This window comes from Scomber japonicus, chromosome 20 (assembly GCF_027409825.1).
Source record: "Scomber japonicus isolate fScoJap1 chromosome 20, fScoJap1.pri, whole genome shotgun sequence".
NCBI classification, from domain to species: Eukaryota; Metazoa; Chordata; class Actinopteri; order Scombriformes; family Scombridae; genus Scomber; species Scomber japonicus.
In genome coordinates, this window is record NC_070597.1 from 16,213,901 (window position 1) to 16,232,460 (window position 18,560).

General features: G+C 36.9%; 2 protein-coding genes across 2 annotated transcripts; one reads left to right on the top strand and one right to left on the bottom strand.

The window, feature by feature from the left end:
* The first annotated feature begins 1,361 nt into the window (after nucleotides 1–1,361).
* LOC128381130 (receptor-type tyrosine-protein phosphatase H-like) lies at nucleotides 1,362–14,629 on the top strand. Its single transcript, XM_053341080.1, has 25 exons — nucleotides 1,362–1,677; nucleotides 2,693–2,837; nucleotides 2,918–3,184; nucleotides 3,455–3,724; nucleotides 3,999–4,268; nucleotides 4,543–4,812; nucleotides 5,149–5,259; nucleotides 5,624–5,878; nucleotides 6,352–6,606; nucleotides 7,059–7,313; nucleotides 7,548–7,802; nucleotides 9,034–9,297; nucleotides 9,963–10,217; nucleotides 10,457–10,705; nucleotides 11,215–11,472; nucleotides 11,671–11,764; nucleotides 11,861–11,908; nucleotides 12,044–12,125; nucleotides 12,290–12,380; nucleotides 12,482–12,558; nucleotides 12,849–12,983; nucleotides 13,201–13,323; nucleotides 13,525–13,685; nucleotides 13,856–13,991; nucleotides 14,353–14,629. The coding sequence occupies exons 1-25, from the start codon at nucleotides 1,606–1,608 to the stop codon at nucleotides 14,479–14,481; spliced, it is 4,527 nt and encodes a 1,508-aa protein (XP_053197055.1). The 5' UTR covers nucleotides 1,362–1,605; the 3' UTR covers nucleotides 14,482–14,629.
* Nucleotides 14,630–14,663: 34 nt separating this feature from the next.
* Nucleotides 14,664–16,868, bottom strand: si:dkey-197c15.6 (putative nuclease HARBI1). Its single transcript, XM_053340884.1, has 2 exons — nucleotides 16,069–16,868; nucleotides 14,664–15,492 (listed from the first exon to the last, which is right to left on the bottom strand). The coding sequence occupies exons 1-2, from the start codon at nucleotides 16,754–16,756 to the stop codon at nucleotides 15,062–15,064; spliced, it is 1,119 nt and encodes a 372-aa protein (XP_053196859.1). The 5' UTR covers nucleotides 16,757–16,868; the 3' UTR covers nucleotides 14,664–15,061.
* Nucleotides 16,869–18,560: the final 1,692 nt, after the last annotated feature.

Below are 18,560 nucleotides of genomic sequence, written 5' to 3' on the forward strand. Positions count from 1 at the left end.
ATCTGAAAAACTCTAGGCCCGACCAATAGCCTACACAGTGTTAACAAAGCATTTAAAAAAAGAACAGAAAAAAAGACAGTGTTAAATCATCAACACACATGGGGACATGACACATTTTATGTCAAACCTGTGGTGATAGGAAGCCAGTGTAACCTTTGCTACAGCAAGGAGTGGTGCAGCAAATAAGAGGTGGCATTAAAATGACAGTATTAATTTCATGCTGCAGCCTGTTGAGAATCTGACAGGGTGGACCAAACAGGGAACTGAAACAATTATGATACTAAGAGTGTATTATCGTTCATCATCACTCAGCATCAATGATTTAGAGGGTAACAGACTTAGTGGAACGTTAGTGTATCTTTGTCTGTGTGCAAAGTTTAAAGTTACACCAAAGTAACAGAAATCAGTTTTATTCATGCAGTTGTAAAATTTAAATAAAAGAAATGTGAATTTGTCTTCTAAGTCAGGTTGGAGCTCCAGGTTAACATAGGTTGGGGTCAGTAAATACATGTAACAGAAGTCAGTGAAAACATGATTGGTTTATATGAAGTTAGACTAAAATAAACATAAGCATAATGTTAAATCAAAATATAGTAAGTTTGCATGAAAGTTGAATAAAGAGGAGTAGTGGTTATGCTCATTATCTAACACGGATCCTCATTACAGTTTATATCAGTGATATGATGTCATTATGGGGAAAACTATTATCATTTATGAAGGTCAACTTCCTCCTTGTGCTTCTTCCATAAACAACGTTGTCTTTGATAGATCAGCACTTTTATTGATCTGTAATCTGAAACACTATAGTGTCCTCATATACTGCTAAGTGAGTGTTGGTTGATCTGTTCATACTGTGTTCGTGTTTTCTGTTCGTAGTTCCTTATAGATCTCAACCACAAGGAAGTTATAAATATCACAGCCGAGTGAGACAGTGCAAAGGAACCAAAAGAAAATCTATTTTGTGAAATCAGCCCAATTTAAGGGATTCTACAGTGATTTTGAGATAGAAATCATTAAAACAATAATTTAGAAATACTTGAAAAACACATTTTTTAGATTAATCAAGGGGTTTTTGAAAGATTTTCTTTGGTTCATTGCAGATGAAAAGAAAATGTTTGTTCATATTATAAAGGTACAGTGACGAACATGAAACTTGCAATAAGAAACATACAGCAGATATGGAGCTATTCACACTAATAAACGTGTAAAACAGGAAAATTTACTGCACTGATCTAGACCTTTGACATGTGGCACACAATGACCGTTAATAAGGAAGTAACAGGCGGGGCAAAGGTCTCTGTGGTTGTACAAGGCCAAAAAGGAGAAGCAGCTATTTACTTAGTCACTTGCCAATATGAGCTCAGACCAGAGGTTACAAGAGGAGGAGAGGGTTAAGAATTAAAAGTCAACACCTCTGAAATAAAGTTAATATTGGACTGCGCCAGTTTGGACTCAAGGGCATTGTTTGCCAACTTGGAGTGCTGTTGTTTTGGTCAACACACAAGTGGCAGCACTGAAAATAGAAACCTGAAGTTCAGCTTGGACCGGCAAAACAAAGGAATTTAACAAGTTTATAGTATGTCTGCAGCTTACTAAAACATTACAATGATGAGGCATTTATCTTTCAAAATCACCTCAGACCACTTGCTGCTGTGTGTCTTCCTGAGTCTACTTTGGGTAAGTTTTTTTTCTCTTTCCACTTTGATAGTGATCAGATAGTGTACCTTTATTCAACAGAAGGTTAGCCTCAACAATAGGAAACTATACAGTGAAAAGACCACAGCGCAGATTCAGAGAGCGATATGTATGTATAAATTCCATTGTCTGAACTTTGGTATGCCAGAGTGGATTTAGTTGTCTGAAATATCAAAATGTTCAGTATAGAGAAAACAAAAACAAAAAAAAGACTATTGCACAACATAAGGATGATGGACTTTTTCAGATGGTGAAATATGAATTTATTCTTCCCCAGACGCAGTAATCTGTTCTCACTCACTTCCTCAGAGAAACAAAAGCATGAATGAGGAAATAACTTTTATTTTAATCATTTTAAAACAAAAATGGCTTTTCTTCCAAAATGTATTATCTTCTTTATTTTATATTCTAGTAAAGGGGATTATCTGTAACTGGAAATTGTTTTGTATTATAGCCTGTATTAAAAGATACGTTATTTTGACTTATAATAGAGCAGAAAATATAGCACCTACTGAACCTATTGTGCATAAATATATGTATTTAATTGCTATGTTTGGCTTTTATTAAAAAAAAAAATTAATGATATCACATTTCAGTCTAATTTAATCTATCTGTCTGCTCAAATGAAATTTCCGGATCATGATTTGCATTTAAAGATCTGTTTCCTCAAGACACTTAATGTAACACATCAATGTAACATATTTGTCTTAAAAAGTTTTGTCTACCTTTTTCTGCCTGTTAGAGAATTGTTGAGTAAAAAGTAACTTGTGTTTTGAACATCCTGTCACGCTGCTGTTCACAATACAGGTACAATATGATATAAATACAAAATAAAAGCAGAAATAATATTACTTAAGGACACTCAGAGATTACATTAGAGTTCTGTCAATGGTGCAGATTCAATACGTGAAACACATCATGAAATTAAACTTCTTATTTTTTGGAATTAGTTGCTTTTTGCTGTTCCTTAATTATTCTGTTGCTGTTTTGTTTTCAGGGTGCCACTAACTCCACCACAGCATCCACACCAGACACAACAGTGACAGCAACAAGCAAAGCAACAACACAAACAACCACGCTGACAACAACAACAGCAACACCACAAACAACCACGCTGACAACCGTTCCAACAACAATACCACGTAAGTACGAGCTGCTTTCCTTAATATTTGGTGGTGATATTTCTGACTTGTTTCTAAAATGAAACTCTTTGTCTTTTTAGCTCCTGAAAATGTGCAGAATGTGACGGTGTTGAACCAAACTGAGAGCAGTATAACTCTGAGGTGGAGCAAGGTTAATAATATCTCAACATACTTCCTGAAGTATGTTAACAATGGCATTAAGAAGGACTTCATCAATGAAACTTCTGAAGAGACATCAGTTACACATACGGTCATTGGTTTGAGTGCTGGGACAAAATATGATTTTTTGCTCCTCACTACACATAATGGAGTCAACAGCACTGGATACAATTTTTCTACAGTCACTGGTAGGTGATGTTTGAGAATACATTTGGAATAATTTTACCTTTGACATGCAAATCAAAGATAAGCAGCTGTATTTACTTATACTTCTATTTTCTGGTTATGCATTCACTTTTATCAGTTGTACAAAATAAAACTTGCAGTAGCTAATATAGAGACATGGTGATATGTATTCACAAGGATTGTATATTTATATATAGTTAGACAAAGTGAGACCAATATTTGGTGGTGATATGTCTGACTTGTTTCTAAAATGAAACTCTTTGTCTTTTTAGCTCCTGAAAATGTGCAGAATGTGACGGTGTTGAACCAAACTGAGAGCAGTATAACTCTGAGGTGGAACAAAGTTAATAACAACTCGACATACTTCCTTAAGTATGTTAGCAATAGCATTGAGAAGGTGGAGCCCATTACTACAACTCCTGAAGAGCCATCCGTTACATATACGGTCACTGGTTTGAGTGCTGGGACAAAATATGAATTTTTGCTCCTCACGTCAGACAATGGAGTCAACAGCACTGGATTTCCTTTTTCTGCAGCCACTGGTAGGTGATGTTTGAGTATACATTTGGAATAATTTTGCCTGTGACATGCAAATCAAAGACAAGCAACTGTACTTAGTTGTACTTCTATTTTCTGATTATACATTCTCTCTCATTTATCAGTTGCACAAAATAAAACTTGCAGTAGCTAATATAGAGACATGGTGATATGTATTCACAAGGATTGTATATTTATATATAGTTAGACAAAGTGAGACCAATATTTGGTGGTGATATGTCTGACTTGTTTCTAAAATGAAACTCTTTGTCTTTTTAGCTCCTGAAAATGTGCAGAATGTGACAGTGTTGACCCAAACTGAGAGCAGTATAACTCTGCAGTGGGACAAGGTTAATAATATCTCAACATACTTCCTGAAGTATGTTAATAATGGCATTAATGAGGTGGGACCCATTACTACAACTCCCGAAGAGCCATCCATTACACATGCAGTCACTGGTTTGAGTGCTGGGACAAAATATGAATTTTTGCTCCTCACGTCAGACAATGGAGTCAACAGCACTGGATTTCCTGTATCTACAGCCACTGGTAGGTGATGTTTGAGTATACATTTGGAATAATTTTGCCTGTGACATGCAAATCAAAGACAAGCAACTGTACTTAGTTGTACTTCTATTTTCTGATTATACATTCTCTCTCATTTATCAGTTGCACAAAATAAAACTTGCAGTAGCTAATATAGAGACATGGTGATATGTATTCACAAGGATTGTATATTTATATATAGTTAGACAAAGTGAGACCAATATTTGGTGGTGATATGTCTGACTTGTTTCTAAAATGAAACTCTTTGTCTTTTTAGCTCCTGAAAATGTGCAGAATGTGACAGTGTTGACCCAAACTGAGAGCAGTATAACTCTGCAGTGGGACAAGGTTAATAATATCTCAACATACTTCCTGAAGTATGTTAATAATGGCATTAATGAGGTGGGACCCATTACTACAACTCCTGAAGAGCCATCCATTACACATGCAGTCACTGGTTTGAGTGCTGGGACAAAATATGATTTTTTGCTCCTCACGTCAGACAATGGAGTCAACAGCACTGGATTCAATATTTCTACAGCCACTGGTAGGTGATGTTTGAGTATACATTTGTAACAATTTTTCCTGTGACATGCAAATCAAAGATAAGCAGCTGTACTTAGTTGTACTTCTATTTTCTGATTATACATTCTCTCCCATTTATCAGTTACACAAAATAAAACTTGCAGTAGCTAATATAGAGACATGGTGATATGTGTTCAAAAGGATTACTGTCTAATTATATTCTAGCACCTTTTTAATGTAAAACAGTTTAAATCAGTGAGACAAAGGGAGACCAATATAAATCTTCAGTGGAAAAAAGTGTAATTTTTAAAAATCAGATTTGGTTCAATTTTCATCTCCATATTCATGTACATCCTAGCTCCTTGTAACACAGAGAAGTTTACGCTAATTGAACAAAATGAGACCAGTATAACTCTACAGTGGAACAAAATGAATGACATCCTTAACTATATACTTGAGTTCAATGGAAGTGAGATAAATGTCACTGCATTAGATGAAGATAGTGTTTCCTCTTATAAAGCCCCACAACAAGACCAAGGACAGAGTTCTGTAACAATATACAATTTAAAGTTTCTCATCAATAGATGGGTGCTGCTCACTTAATAGTTTGACTGAGGCTATTAAATGCAATTTAATGCAATTTATTATTTGTTTTAAAAAGTTATACAACACACAATATTGTCAGGTGTAAGCTGTCGTTCTTTATAATCAAATTTTGTTTCAGTTTTTTCTTTTTATGTACAAAAAAATGGGTCAAATTAGACCCTGAATAGTATGTAAGGATTAAATCAAACTTTGTTTCAGTATCTTCTCTATGTCTCTTTACATCCTAGCTCCTCGTAACACAGACGACTTTAAATCAATTGGACGAAATGAGACCAGTATAACTCTGCAGTGGAACAAAGTGGATGACATTCTCAACTATATACTTGAGTTCAATAAACAGGAGATAAACGTGCCTCCATCACAGGAAGATAATGTGACATACATTGTATCAGGACTCACAAATGGGACTAAATATGACTTCAGTCTCTTCACTGTGTTTGAAAATGTCAGAAGCAGTGGAGTAAACCTAACTGCAGTCACTGGTAAGATGTGTTTCCTCTTATAAAGCCCCACAACAAGACCAATGACAGAGATCACTTAGTATTTTTGACTGTGTTTGATAAAATACTGAAATTGAATGAAGCTTTTTTGAAAAGTTACAGAAAACACAAGATTTTGCTGTGTATGTCATGTCATTGTTTTAACCTTTACACACTGTTCATATTCAAGAATTCCACAGTATCCCCTTCATAATTAATCTCTATACATAATTTTGTGTGTAATTTTGTGCATTACCTGCACTAAAACATGTTTAGAAAGTTGTAAAATATTTCCATTTTTTTTTTACATTCAGGGTAAAATTAAAATAAATTGTCAAATTTCAAGTTAAAAAGAAAAGTTTGAATGTTTTTTTCTTTTTATGTACAAAAAATGGGTCAAATTAGACTCTGAATAGTATGTAAGGGTTAAATCAAACTTTGTTACAGTTTCTTCTCTATGTCTCTTTACATCCTAGCTCCTCGCAACGCAGACGACTTTAAATCAATTGGACAAAATGAGACCAGTATAACTCTGCAGTGGAACAAAGTGGATGACATCCTCAACTATATACTTGTGTTCAATGGACATGAGATAAATGTCACTGCATCACAGGACGATAAAGTGACATACACTGTATCAGGACTCACAAATGGGACTAAATATGACTTCAGTCTCTTCACTGTGTTTGAAAATGTCAGAAGCAGTGGAGTAAACCTAACTGCAGTCACTGGTAAGATGTGTTTCCTCTTATAAAGCCCCACAACAAGACCAAGGACAGAGATCACTTAGTATTTTTGACTGTGTTTGATAAAATAATAAAATTGAATGAAGCTTTTTTGAAAAGTTACAGAAAATACAACATTTTGCTGTGTATGTCATGTTATTGTTTTAACCTTTACACACTGTTCATATTCAAGCATTTCACACTATCCCCTTTATAATTAGTCTCTATACATAATTTTGTGCATTACCTGCACTAAAACATGTTTAGAAATTTGTAAAATATTTCCATTTTTGTACATTCTGGGTCACATTAAAATAAATCCTCACATTTCTAGCAAAAAAGCAAAGTTTTAATTTTTTTTTATGTACAAAACTTGGGTCAAATTAGTCCTTGAATAGTATGTAAGGACTAAATCAAACTTCATTACAGTTTCTTCTCTATGTCTCTTTACATCCTAGCTCCTCGTAATGCAGAGGACTTTACATCAATTGGACAAAATGAGGCCAGTATAACTCTGCAGTGGAACAAAGTGAATGACATCCTCAACTATATACTTGAGCTCAATGGAAGTGAGATAAACGTCCCTCCATCAGTGGAAGATAAAGTGGAACACACTGTACCAGGACTCACAAGTGGGACTAAATATGACTTCAGTCTCTTCACTGTGTTTGAAAATGTCAGAAGCAGTGGAGTAAACCTAACTGCAGTCACTGGTAAGATGTGTTTCCTCTTATAAAGCCCCACAACAAGACCAGGGACAGACTTCTGTAACAATATCTAATTTAAAGTTTCTCATCAATAGATGAGTGCTGCTCACTTAATAGTTTGACTGAGGCTACTAATGTAATTTAATGCAACTTACTATTTATTTCAAAAAATACAATAAGAATACACAATATTTTGTCAAATGTAACCTGTCATTTAAAAAATGTTCATGTACATCCTAGCTCCTCGTAAAACAGAGGAGTTTAAATCAATTGGACAAAATGAGACCAGTATAACTCTGCAGTGGAACAAAGTGAATGACATCCTCAACTATATACTTGTGTTCAATGGACATGAGATAAATGTCACTGCATCACAGGAAGATAAAGTGACATACACTGTATCAGGACTCACAAGTGGGACTAAATATGACTTCAGTCTCTTCACTGTGTTTGAAAATGTCAGAAGCAGTGGAGTAAACCTAACTGCAGTCACTGGTAAGATGTGTTTCCTCTTATAAAGCCCCACAACAAGACCAGGGACAGACTTCTGTAACAATATCTGATTTAAAGTTTCTCATCAATAGATGGGTGCTCCTCACTTAATAGTTTGACTGAGGCTACTAATGCAATTTATTATTTATTTACAAAAATACAATAAGAATACACAATATTTTGTCAAGTGTAACCTGTCATTTAAAAAATGTTCATGTACATCCTAGCTCCTCGTAACACAGAGGAGTTTAAGCCAATTGGACAAAATGAGACCAGTATAACTCTGCAGTGGAACAAAGTGAATGACATCCTCAACTATACACTTGAGTTCAATGGAAGTGAGATCATTATTGCGTCAGATGAAGATAAAGTGACATACGCTGTACAAGGACTCAAAAGTGGGACTAAATATGACTTCAGTCTCTTCACTGTGTTTGAAAATGTCAGAAGCAGTGGAGTAAACCTAACTGCAGTCACTGGTAAGATGTGTTTCCTCTTATAAAGCCCCACAACAAGCACTGGGGCAGAGCTCTGTAATAATATCTAATTTAAAGTTTCTCATGAATAGATGGGTGTTTCTCACTTAATAGTTTGACTGAGGCTATTAAATGCAATTTAATGCAACTTACTACTTATTTACAAAAATACAATAAGAATACACAATATTTTGTCAAGGGTAACCTATCATTTAAAAAATGTTCATGTACATCCTAGCTCCTCGTAACGCAGAGGAGTTTAAGCCAATTGGACAAAATGAGACCAGTATAACTCTGCAGTGGAACAAAGTGAATGACATCCTCAATTATACACTTGTGTTCAATGGACATGAGATAAATGTCACTGCATCACAGGAAGATAATGTGACAGACACTGTATCAGGACTCAAAAGTGGGACTAAATATGACTTCAGTCTCTTCACTGTGTTTGAAAATGTCAGAAGCAGTGGCGTAAACCTAACTGCAGTCACTGGTAAGATGTGTTTCCTCTTATAAAGCCCCACAAAAAGCACTGGGGCAGAGCTCTGTAACAATATCTAATTTATACATTTCTTATTAACAGATGGATGCTGCTCACTGAATATTACTGTTTTGAGAAAATATTAGAATGGAATGACTTATTATTAAATTATACAAAGTTATACAAAATTATTCTAATGACATACTGTCATTAAAAAAACAAAGTCAATAACTTATAGTTTGATCCTCATTACAATAACTGTATGTCATCTGTCCAGCTCCTGAACCAGTTAATAATGTGACTGTGGTGACACAAAGTAACAGCAGTATAATGCTGAAGTGGGACAAAGTTAACAATATTCCAACATACATCCTACAATATGGTGACATTAGTCATTACATTGGGGACAATGCATCTCATCAAGAGGCATCAGTTACATATGAGGTGTCTTCACTTAATGCTGGAAAAGAATACAGTTTCACGCTCATCACTGTATTTGAGAAAGTGAACAGCACTGGATTCGTATTTAATGCTGTGACTGGTAGGTGACCTTTAATTATACATTAGGAGTCATTAGTTACAACATACAGTCACCGGCCACTTCATTAGGTACACCTGTACAATGTAATTCAATCCAATACAACAGCTCTGCTATAAAATCTACTTATTTGAAGTTTATACATTTTCAGTTTTTGTTGACATCGTCAATAAAGTGGAATTGGAATAAATTGGACTTTATGGTTATTACTGAGGTCATACTAAGTGGTGGTGGTGTACTGGGGTGCATTATATTGACTGGCGTTCCTAATATTTTGCCCCCCTCATGTATGTTAATGGAGTGGACAAAATATTAGGAACACCATTCAATATAATGAACCCTAATTCACCACCATCATTCACTAAGACCTCGAAAATGAACTAGAATAGAATGATCACCTTGACAATGTCAGCAAGAAGTGAAAATGTATAAACTTCATAAATGTAGAATCATGTAAAGCAGAGCTGTTGTATTGGATTGCATTAGATTGCACAGGTGTGCCTAATAAAGAGGCCAGTGACTGTATATACACTTCATATATATACATATGTATATGTATATACACACGTATAAATATATGTGTGTGTGTGTATGTACAAACAGTTCTGAAAGGTATTCACATTGATACACGTGTGTGTGATGAGTAAAGGCTTTTTTCTCTCCATCAGTTCCTCCAGCAGTGGATGTCATAACTGTGACTGCACGCTCTGAGACCAGTGTAACTCTGCAGTGGAAGAACACGGATGAAAACTGGGGCTACTTTCTTCAAATCAATGGAGAATATATCACAAAACCAAGTGGATCCCTTGGTGATGTGTCAGAGACAGTCTCATCTCTCAAGCCTGGAACAGAGTATGAATACAGTGTGATCACAGTGTTCTCTGAACTCAACAGCACTGCTCTTACTGGACTCACAGTAACAAGTATATACTAGCCTTCTCTCTCACATACTCTGTTATTAAAATCAATATCTAACCCAATCCAATCAAATCCACTTTATTTATATAACACGATTTTAACAAACATAAGGTTTTCCAAAGTGCTCCACAAGAAAAACAATATGTTATTGTAGTCATTTTAAAGAATGTTTGAATTGTGTACTAAACTTTACAAATGGAGGATTTTGTCTGCAATTATTTCTCCATCATTTCTGTCATTTCAGAAATAGACCCTAACACTGTAAACTGGCATGTTTGTAACAAATCCATCCAAGGAAAGGTTGAAGGCGCATTCTCAAGGGCAATACTCAGCAATTTCAATAATAAGATGGATATGACTATCACACGTCTAACCGGAGGTAACAATGTGGTCTTTACTGGCCTTGACCATGGAGCAACCTATGTCGTGTCTCTTGAGTATGACCTACAAGATTCCAGTCCGCTTACACAGTATAAGACCAGTTTGACAATCGGTAAGTTCAAAACACATTGACCTCATCAGGGAAATGTTTGTCTGCATTTATTATTCCCACAGACATAATGTGAAGTATGACTATAGCATGATAATACAAACAGTATTCACAGTATATTGTTTTTACAGTACAAATCTACATTTCACTAAAACTTGAATCACAGAATGTTTGACAGGTGTTTGTTTGTTTTATGAATATTGTTGTTGAATAGTTTTCTCAGGATTGACTAATTTCTTAAATGAGAAATGATTACAACACAATATGTGATATCATTATGTTATATTGGACGGCTTCTTTGTGATCGGGGTAAAAGACAATTTAATGTTTCATGTTTTGCAGTGTGGTGCAGATTTTGGTTTCATTTTCATCAAAACTGTGTGAATATATAGAATGAATGTATGCTTGATTTTGTATTTTTATTTTATTGCTGAATCACATATTTACACTGTGTCCTGCTGATATATGTTGTGTGTAACTGTTAAGGCATCTTTCCACTTGTTTTCACTCAGCTCCTGCAGATGTAAAAGCTCGATGTGAGAACGTTGCAGCTGGCTACTCTATCCTTATCGTCTTTGATAAACCGGAGGGTTTGTGGACTAAAGTGGAAGTGAATGTGACTGGGAAGACAGAAAAGTATGATAATAAGACACAGATCATAATACCTGGATTCCAACCTGCAAAATCATATGAGGTGTCTATAGCTCTACTGTCTGAGAAAGTGATGAGTTGTAAACCTTATGTTTTCCAATGCCAGACTGATCCAAGGGGTGAGTCAAGTGAACTTAACCTAAATATTCCTGATGTACATTTTAAACAGTAGTCTCTCACTTTTTCCTCAATTTTTACACTACTGTAGTCACCCTAGTGGAAAAAAGATAATGTGACTGTGATGCTTGGCTGTGTTGAGTATCTTATTACTGTACTGTATGTTACAAAGCATTTCATCCAGATTTTGCTCCCTGTAGGAGTCATTGCAGGGTCAGTGATTGCTGTCCTGCTTTTTGGTGTTCTGGTCTTTCTAGTGGTCTTCATTTTGCTTAAAAGACCAGATATTATCAGGTTGGTGCAAACACAGTGACAACACTACTTCACTTATTTTACCAAAATGTGGTCAATCAGACTCAAGCAAGGATTATCTTCTCTTCTTTCCCACAGCAGAAAAAAACAATTCATTGAGGGTTCTCGACAATCTAAAAATAGCAAGTAAGTACAACCTTAATTGCCTCTAAACAATGTTAACACCACTGTCAGTTATAGTAAAGAAGCAGTAGACCTAGATTAATATCAGTCTTTATTCTAAAGCATTCATGTATGGATGTTGTATTTCATTTTTTTCAGAGCTATTTCTGTCGCAAAGTTTCCAGACCATTTCTACCACTTGAGTGCAGATGAGAACAGAGGTTTCAGTGAGGAATATGAGGTGCATAAAAAAGCTAATTGTACTTTGTTCTTCCTCTTCTATTCTTTCCTATTTCTGTGCAGTATTGTAATAGTGTGTCTGTACAGTCATGGAACTGTTCAATTTGTTTTTTGTTTAACCTTTGTCTCAATCACATGCTGTGTCATCTGCCAACTTTCCTGTAGAAACTTCTTCCTGTTGGCACGGAGCAGACACGAAAGGTAGCGCTCCTGCCTGAGAACAAGGCCAGAAATCGTTTCAGCAACGTTCTGCCATGTAAGCTCGTCCCCTCACTGCTGAACTGTGACAGATCCATTGACTCGTTCTAGCTGCTGTGGTGAATTACAGTTAAACCATCTTCTGCTTTTTCAACCTAGATGACTGGTGTCGAGTGAAGCTAAGTACATCGAATCCCACTGGGGCCTCTGACTACATCAATGCCAGTTACATGCCAGTATGTATTACTTGATAACTGACTATCACTAAATTAAATTCTTTATTTAACTAAAATATACCATCATACAGTAAGAATCCTCAATCAATATTGACTCAAGCTGTCAAACAAAACGGCAAACAGCAAAAAATTGCTGCAGCTGCACATTCATTTGAAGTCGAGCATTGTTTGTAGTGCTGACTTCATGTGACTTCATGAGCATAAAACTATGTTTTACATCCTGCTGAGCATTACAGGAAATATAAAAGCAAGAGAAGGGTACAACATTAACTTTGACAATTGCTTCTTAGGGCTACAAGAACAACCGAGAGTACATTGCGACTCAGGGTCCTCTTCCTGCTACAGTCAATGATTTCTGGAGGATGATCTGGGAACAAAGAGTGAAAGGTATCGTCATGGTAACCAACTGCACCGAGGGAGGACGGGTGAGTGTCCAGGAAGATTTGAGATGGGGTTATTATCAGATTTTAAAGGATGAGCCAACTTTTAAAAAATCAATGAGCTGTTTTGAATAATTTGCTCTTGTAGCTTATGTGTTGTTAAATGGTGACAATTAACATGTTTTATTGTGCACAAAATTACTTGCATTTTAAGTGTTTTCAAATATTCTTCAGTGTTTTTTTATATGTCTCCATTTCCTAGACTAAGTGTGAACAATATTGGCCCTCGGACAGAGAGACTTGCCTTTATGGAGAGATGCAGGTCACCAACAGATCTGAGCAGCAAGAGTTCAACTGGACTTTGAGGGAATTTACACTGAAATATGTATGTAACAGCTCATTTTAAACATTTGAAAGATGTAACTAAATAGGTTGGCTATTAATATATCTCCAAGTGACAAAGCAAAACAAAGAGAATGAAAATTTGGACTGTATCTACTCAGTCTGTTTGAATTTTTGTACATTTGCTTTGTGTACACTATACTGGTTGTACAAACTGACCTATTTATGTGAATCTTCTTCACAGAAAAACACCTCAGAAGAGCGCACTGTGAAACATTTCCACTTTACCTCCTGGCCTGACCACGGAGTCCCACAGGGCACCGAAGTCCTGATCCAGTTCAGAGAACTGTTCAGACGGCACATAAAGACAGAGGGAACTGGGGAACCCACTGTGGTTCACTGCAGGTACAGAATGAGAACTGGTTTCCACCTGAGCTCCAGTAACCTTTGGATGAATGTCAGCAGCATACTGCAATTATGATGCACCTGCTTCTAAAATTATACATCAAATATTCTCTTATGACCATTACACCTGGTCACTGACTTCTTACCTTTCACTGTTGTCTCTCTGTTAGTGCTGGAGTGGGGAGGACAGGCACTATTATTGCCTTGGATGTGCTGCTTCAGCAGCTGGAGCGAGAGAAAGCAGTGGGCATCAATGCCTTTGTGCACAAGATGAGACTGAATCGACCACACATGGTGCAGACAGAGGTAACACTGTTCATTTAGTTGCTTCAGGCTGAGCTGATCTTCAGGAATCTCATTTTATATTTAATGACAGCTTGTGATAGAGCATAAACACTGTTACAGTACTCTGGTATAGGGAAGTTATGCTTAGATCTCCATGTAGTTGCTCATTTGAATCTCTAAATAAACCTAAAAAAGCTTTTATGCTGCTCCAGTTAAATTTCAACTAGATATATTGATTCAAACTGTACACATCTACACAGTTTACTGTAGTATTACTGTAAACAAGGAAGTATTAGCCACAATACAACATGTGTATTAGCTCTATCACTACAAAGAGTTCTGCTTTTCACATGACTGGCAACTTTGGTTTGTTTCTTTGCAGTCCCAGTACGTCTTCCTGCACCAATGCATCATGGACCGTCTGCAGCCACATGAGAAGCCTGAAGAAAACTTATATGAGAATGTGGACATGATATATGTCAACGCCACTGCACTCCGAGAGTTTCGTTAAACAGTTCAATGTCTGAATTAAATGAGATTAGCTCTTCACTGAAATGTTTATGCACTTAATGAAAAACTAATTCTGAAGTCTACATGCTGTTTTGTATTTTAAAATATCTGTACTGTAAAAGAAAGATTTAAGACATATATGTACATATATATATATATATATATATATACACACACACGGTTGATATATAGAAAGTTTATATTTTATTTAACTTAATTTTATTCTCTCATTTGCTAAAAGTGTATTATTAATATTATTATTATCATCCTGTAATGGAATAACACTCCAAATGACCAAAGAATGTTTTCAAATGACATTTATTACAATAAGAAATGTAGGTACAAAATGAATTTCTGTTTGTAGAAGAAATAAAATATTTTTAGTAACAAAACTATAACTGAGTGTGATTTTACAAAGTCTGTAAAAAAAAGTGAACTGGCACAGAACAGCAGCTTGCTCAACCTGTGTGTTAATCCTACATTGTAAGCTGGGTTTTGTTTCAGAAATGTGACCTTACTGTGTCAGTATGATGAGGATCCTCTTTAATTGCTTTTTAAAGCAAACAGCAAACCCACTGTCCTCAAAGATCCTCCTCTGTGACGGTTTCAGTCGGTTGGTCCTGCCTGCTGGAGGCAACCGAGAAGTTACAATCAATGAGTTCCTGTCTTGCTTTTAGGGCCTCAGGGTTGATCTCTATGGCCAGCGAATGCTGCCTGCCTGGATGAAGAGGCTCAATTTTACCAACTACAGGCGGGGGAGGGACAGAGAACTTCTTAGAGATGTTATGTAGGACACTGCATGCCTTGATGATGTTGGACTTTTTGTCCAAAGAGCCTTCTTGTGCAAAACCAAGTTGCATCAGGCACCTGAAACGCCTCTTCATGGAGCCCAGCGTTATCCGCATGACATCATGGATCTTGGTGTGGGCCTGATTGAAGCGGTTCTCTTTCTCATTTGCAGGTTCTGACACAGATGTCAAGACATGCTTGCTTAGGTTGTAGCTGCTCCCTCCTTTAAGAAAGAGATGAGAGAATTAACACAGCATCAGAGAAAACCATTAAATGTTAACACTAAAGATTGCAGTGTAATGTGTTCTCAATTTGTAATAGAAAATTAATATGTATTATGAAAGGCATCAACAGGCCTTCTGCAATGTGTAGCTATTCCTTAGAACTGGCAGGAATGACCAAGCAATAATGTGTTGCAAAATACACACTAAAAATACACACATCATTTCCTGGGCACACATTTATACTGGCTGTGAACCAGACGCTGCTGGAACCAATGAAAATGAATGTTACATAATACACAAGATGTTGTGTTCTTTAAGATACAACATGTTCCTGCTATGTAAAAACGTATATAGTTTTATTTGTTTGCTCGGTTGTCATTGTGATTCTGCGGTTCCATGTTGTCTCCAGCTCAGTTGTCATGGTGATCTGGAGCTGGAGTCGTGGAGATGCCATGACACCTGAGCAAACTCTATTATGCGGGAAAAGACTGAGATAAAGGTGGTCGTTATCGGAAAATGGAGGATTATGATTTTAATTGATAATGCATTCCCATTCATCCATTACATTAACTTACCAATCACCCAGTACTGTCCATGCAATTCATCCTCCATCTCTCTTCCTTTGAACGACGATTCCCATAAATCCTGCTCGAATGTGCTGCCCACACAACACTTTTCAACACTCAGTATGTTACCGTCCGGGTCACAGATGAATTGGCTCACGACCGATGTGTACCCCAAGGTGTTGACAAAAGACCTGAAAGTGTCCTTCTCATACGGAGAGGCTCTGATCTTGAAGTGAGCTGCAGCCAGGACGCCCAGTGCGTCTGTGATGCCGCAGAGTTTCTCTATCTTTAGGGCGACATTAGTTCTTGCGGCCCGGGTTAGCGGGAACGAGATAAACTGATCGGCCATGCCCGCGATGACCCCGGAGACTGTGCAGATGATCGACAGGCAGTCATTCTGGCTCAGCCTGAGTCTCTGCTGGATAGCAGCGGACGATACTCCGTGAGCGTAATAGTTGAGCGTCACCATGACCATCGCGTCCACGGGCAGCGTTGGCTTCTTTAGAGCGACTTTCTTCATACGGATGCGGGTGCTGTCTGTGATGAAGGCGATGCATGCTCTGGTGAGGTGGAACATCTGGAACAAAGCTTCATCATCGAAGTCGTCGAAACAACTGGGAGAGTCGGGGTCCACATCTCCGCCGTACGCGAGGAGCTCCTCCTGGACCGCGAGCCACACTGGCAGAGCGAAGGCCATCTGTTTCCTACTGCAGTGTTTAAACACACATGTGACTCTGACTGAAGGTCCAGGAAAACGTTTCTTAATGCAGGGATAAATGCTGGATGTAAACAGTAGCAAGTAGCATGGAAGCACTGTGTTCTTCTGTGCTGTAATAGTGCGTAAATCTGCGCATTATCGCCCCCCAGTGGACAGGAAAGTAAATCATCTTCTTTGAGTTTTGTTTTTTTATGGCCGATTGTAACCTTGCAATACCATCTTTAAGGTGCATACCGCCACCTACCGTATTGGAGCATTTTACCAACCATTATAATAAACGAAAACAAACAAACAAAAGACCCCTACTATCTTCTATTGAACAGTCCGGTGTTTATTAAAAATGTTATAACCCCTCTGTGAATTCCCCTCATCTTCTCTCCATTTGTTCCCAAGATTCCTTCTATCTTCCACCCTCTCTCACCCTATTTTGTAATACCCTCTCCTCATTATATTTGCAACAGTACATTTATACATGTTAAGCATTTTCAACTATATTACAGAGCGTACATATTTGTGCATTGTCTTATTCAAACCAGTGTCATCAAACCTCAACCTACATAATACAATCTCCTCTCCTATATTTCTTCGTTTAATACTCTGTGCTCTGACTGACTTTTGTGTTTTATATGTTCTGCCTTTCCTGTCCTCATCCCACTGTTTCTGCCAAAAATTTGATTTCTGGTCCCACATGTGATGGTAGCCAGCAGAAGAACCACTATTCCCAACCTTTCAATACTTAATAAGCATTGAAAAATGTCCAACATGAGATCTTCCCTGATTGACTTCATGATCTGTAAACCAAGAAAGAAAAAGAAAAGGAAAAGAAAAGAACTGTTGCTGAATCGCTACATACCACCACCCTGTCTGGTCTCACTTCTTCAACCCACTGAAGACCAACAATAACTGCCATCCCAACTGCTAACCCATCTCTGCTGTATAGACAGGTAAATTATCTGTTATTCTGTTTCCTAAATTGATTTGAAATTTTGGGATGTAGCTATCTGTCCTTACATGGTTATTTTGATCTTTTGAGCCATCAGTAAAAATATGCAAGTAATTATAAAACTAACCCTAACCCTTATTCTTTATATAGTGATATGCACAGTGTCCTAATTCATTTTCCATCCAGGGTTCCTCAGCTCCATGATATTAATGTCCACTTTAGCTTTAGGAAAGAGCCATAGGGGAACAGCACTTATTGAAACAGGGGAGTTAAACCTTTCTTTAATGTCACATTCTTCCAAATTGCTATTTATTGTCCCTCCAAAACCATTTCCCTAATATTTATTATACTCCCAGCATTAATTTAAAACATTTTTAGTGGTGTTTTCATCCCTACATCCTCTAAGACGTATCCAATGAGCTAAGGAAAACTTGTCTCTTCTGAGCTCAAGTGGAAATGTATCCTTCTTCTATCAGCACAGCATTACATGGAGTAGATCTCATGGCATCTATACAAAGTCTTAAGGCTTTATTTTGCATTCTGTTGATTTTATTGATGTAAGAATTGGCTGCTGCCCCATAAACAAAACACTCAATCAATTGCTGACCTCATCAATGCCCTGTAAATACCTATTAATGCTTGCTTATCTGCTCCCCATTTATACCCAAATATAACTCTCATTAGATTAATTACTTTTTTACATTTTGTTTCTAGTTTTTCAACACAACTCTTTCATGTACATCTTTCATCAAGCCAGATTCCCTAATATTTGAATTCAATTTACTTTTTCCATTGGTTGGTCTGATCATTCACCTTCTTCTTTTTAGTAAAGTACATATA

Coding starts and splice junctions, on each gene's coding strand:
- LOC128381130 (XM_053341080.1), top strand. CDS start 1,606: ATGATGAGGCATTTATCTTTCAAAATCACCTCAGACCACTTGCTGCTG. Junction 2,838..2,917: donor CGTTCCAACAACAATACCAC/GTAAGTACGAGC, acceptor TTGTCTTTTTAG/CTCCTGAAAATGTGCAGAAT. Junction 12,381..12,481: donor TTTCAGCAACGTTCTGCCAT/GTAAGCTCGTCC, acceptor TTTTCAACCTAG/ATGACTGGTGTCGAGTGAAG.
- si:dkey-197c15.6 (XM_053340884.1), bottom strand. CDS start 16,756: ATGGCCTTCGCTCTGCCAGTGTGGCTCGCGGTCCAGGAGGAGCTCCTC. Junction 15,493..16,068: donor TGGACAGTACTGGGTGATTG/GTAAGTTAATGT, acceptor TCTTTCTTAAAG/GAGGGAGCAGCTACAACCTA.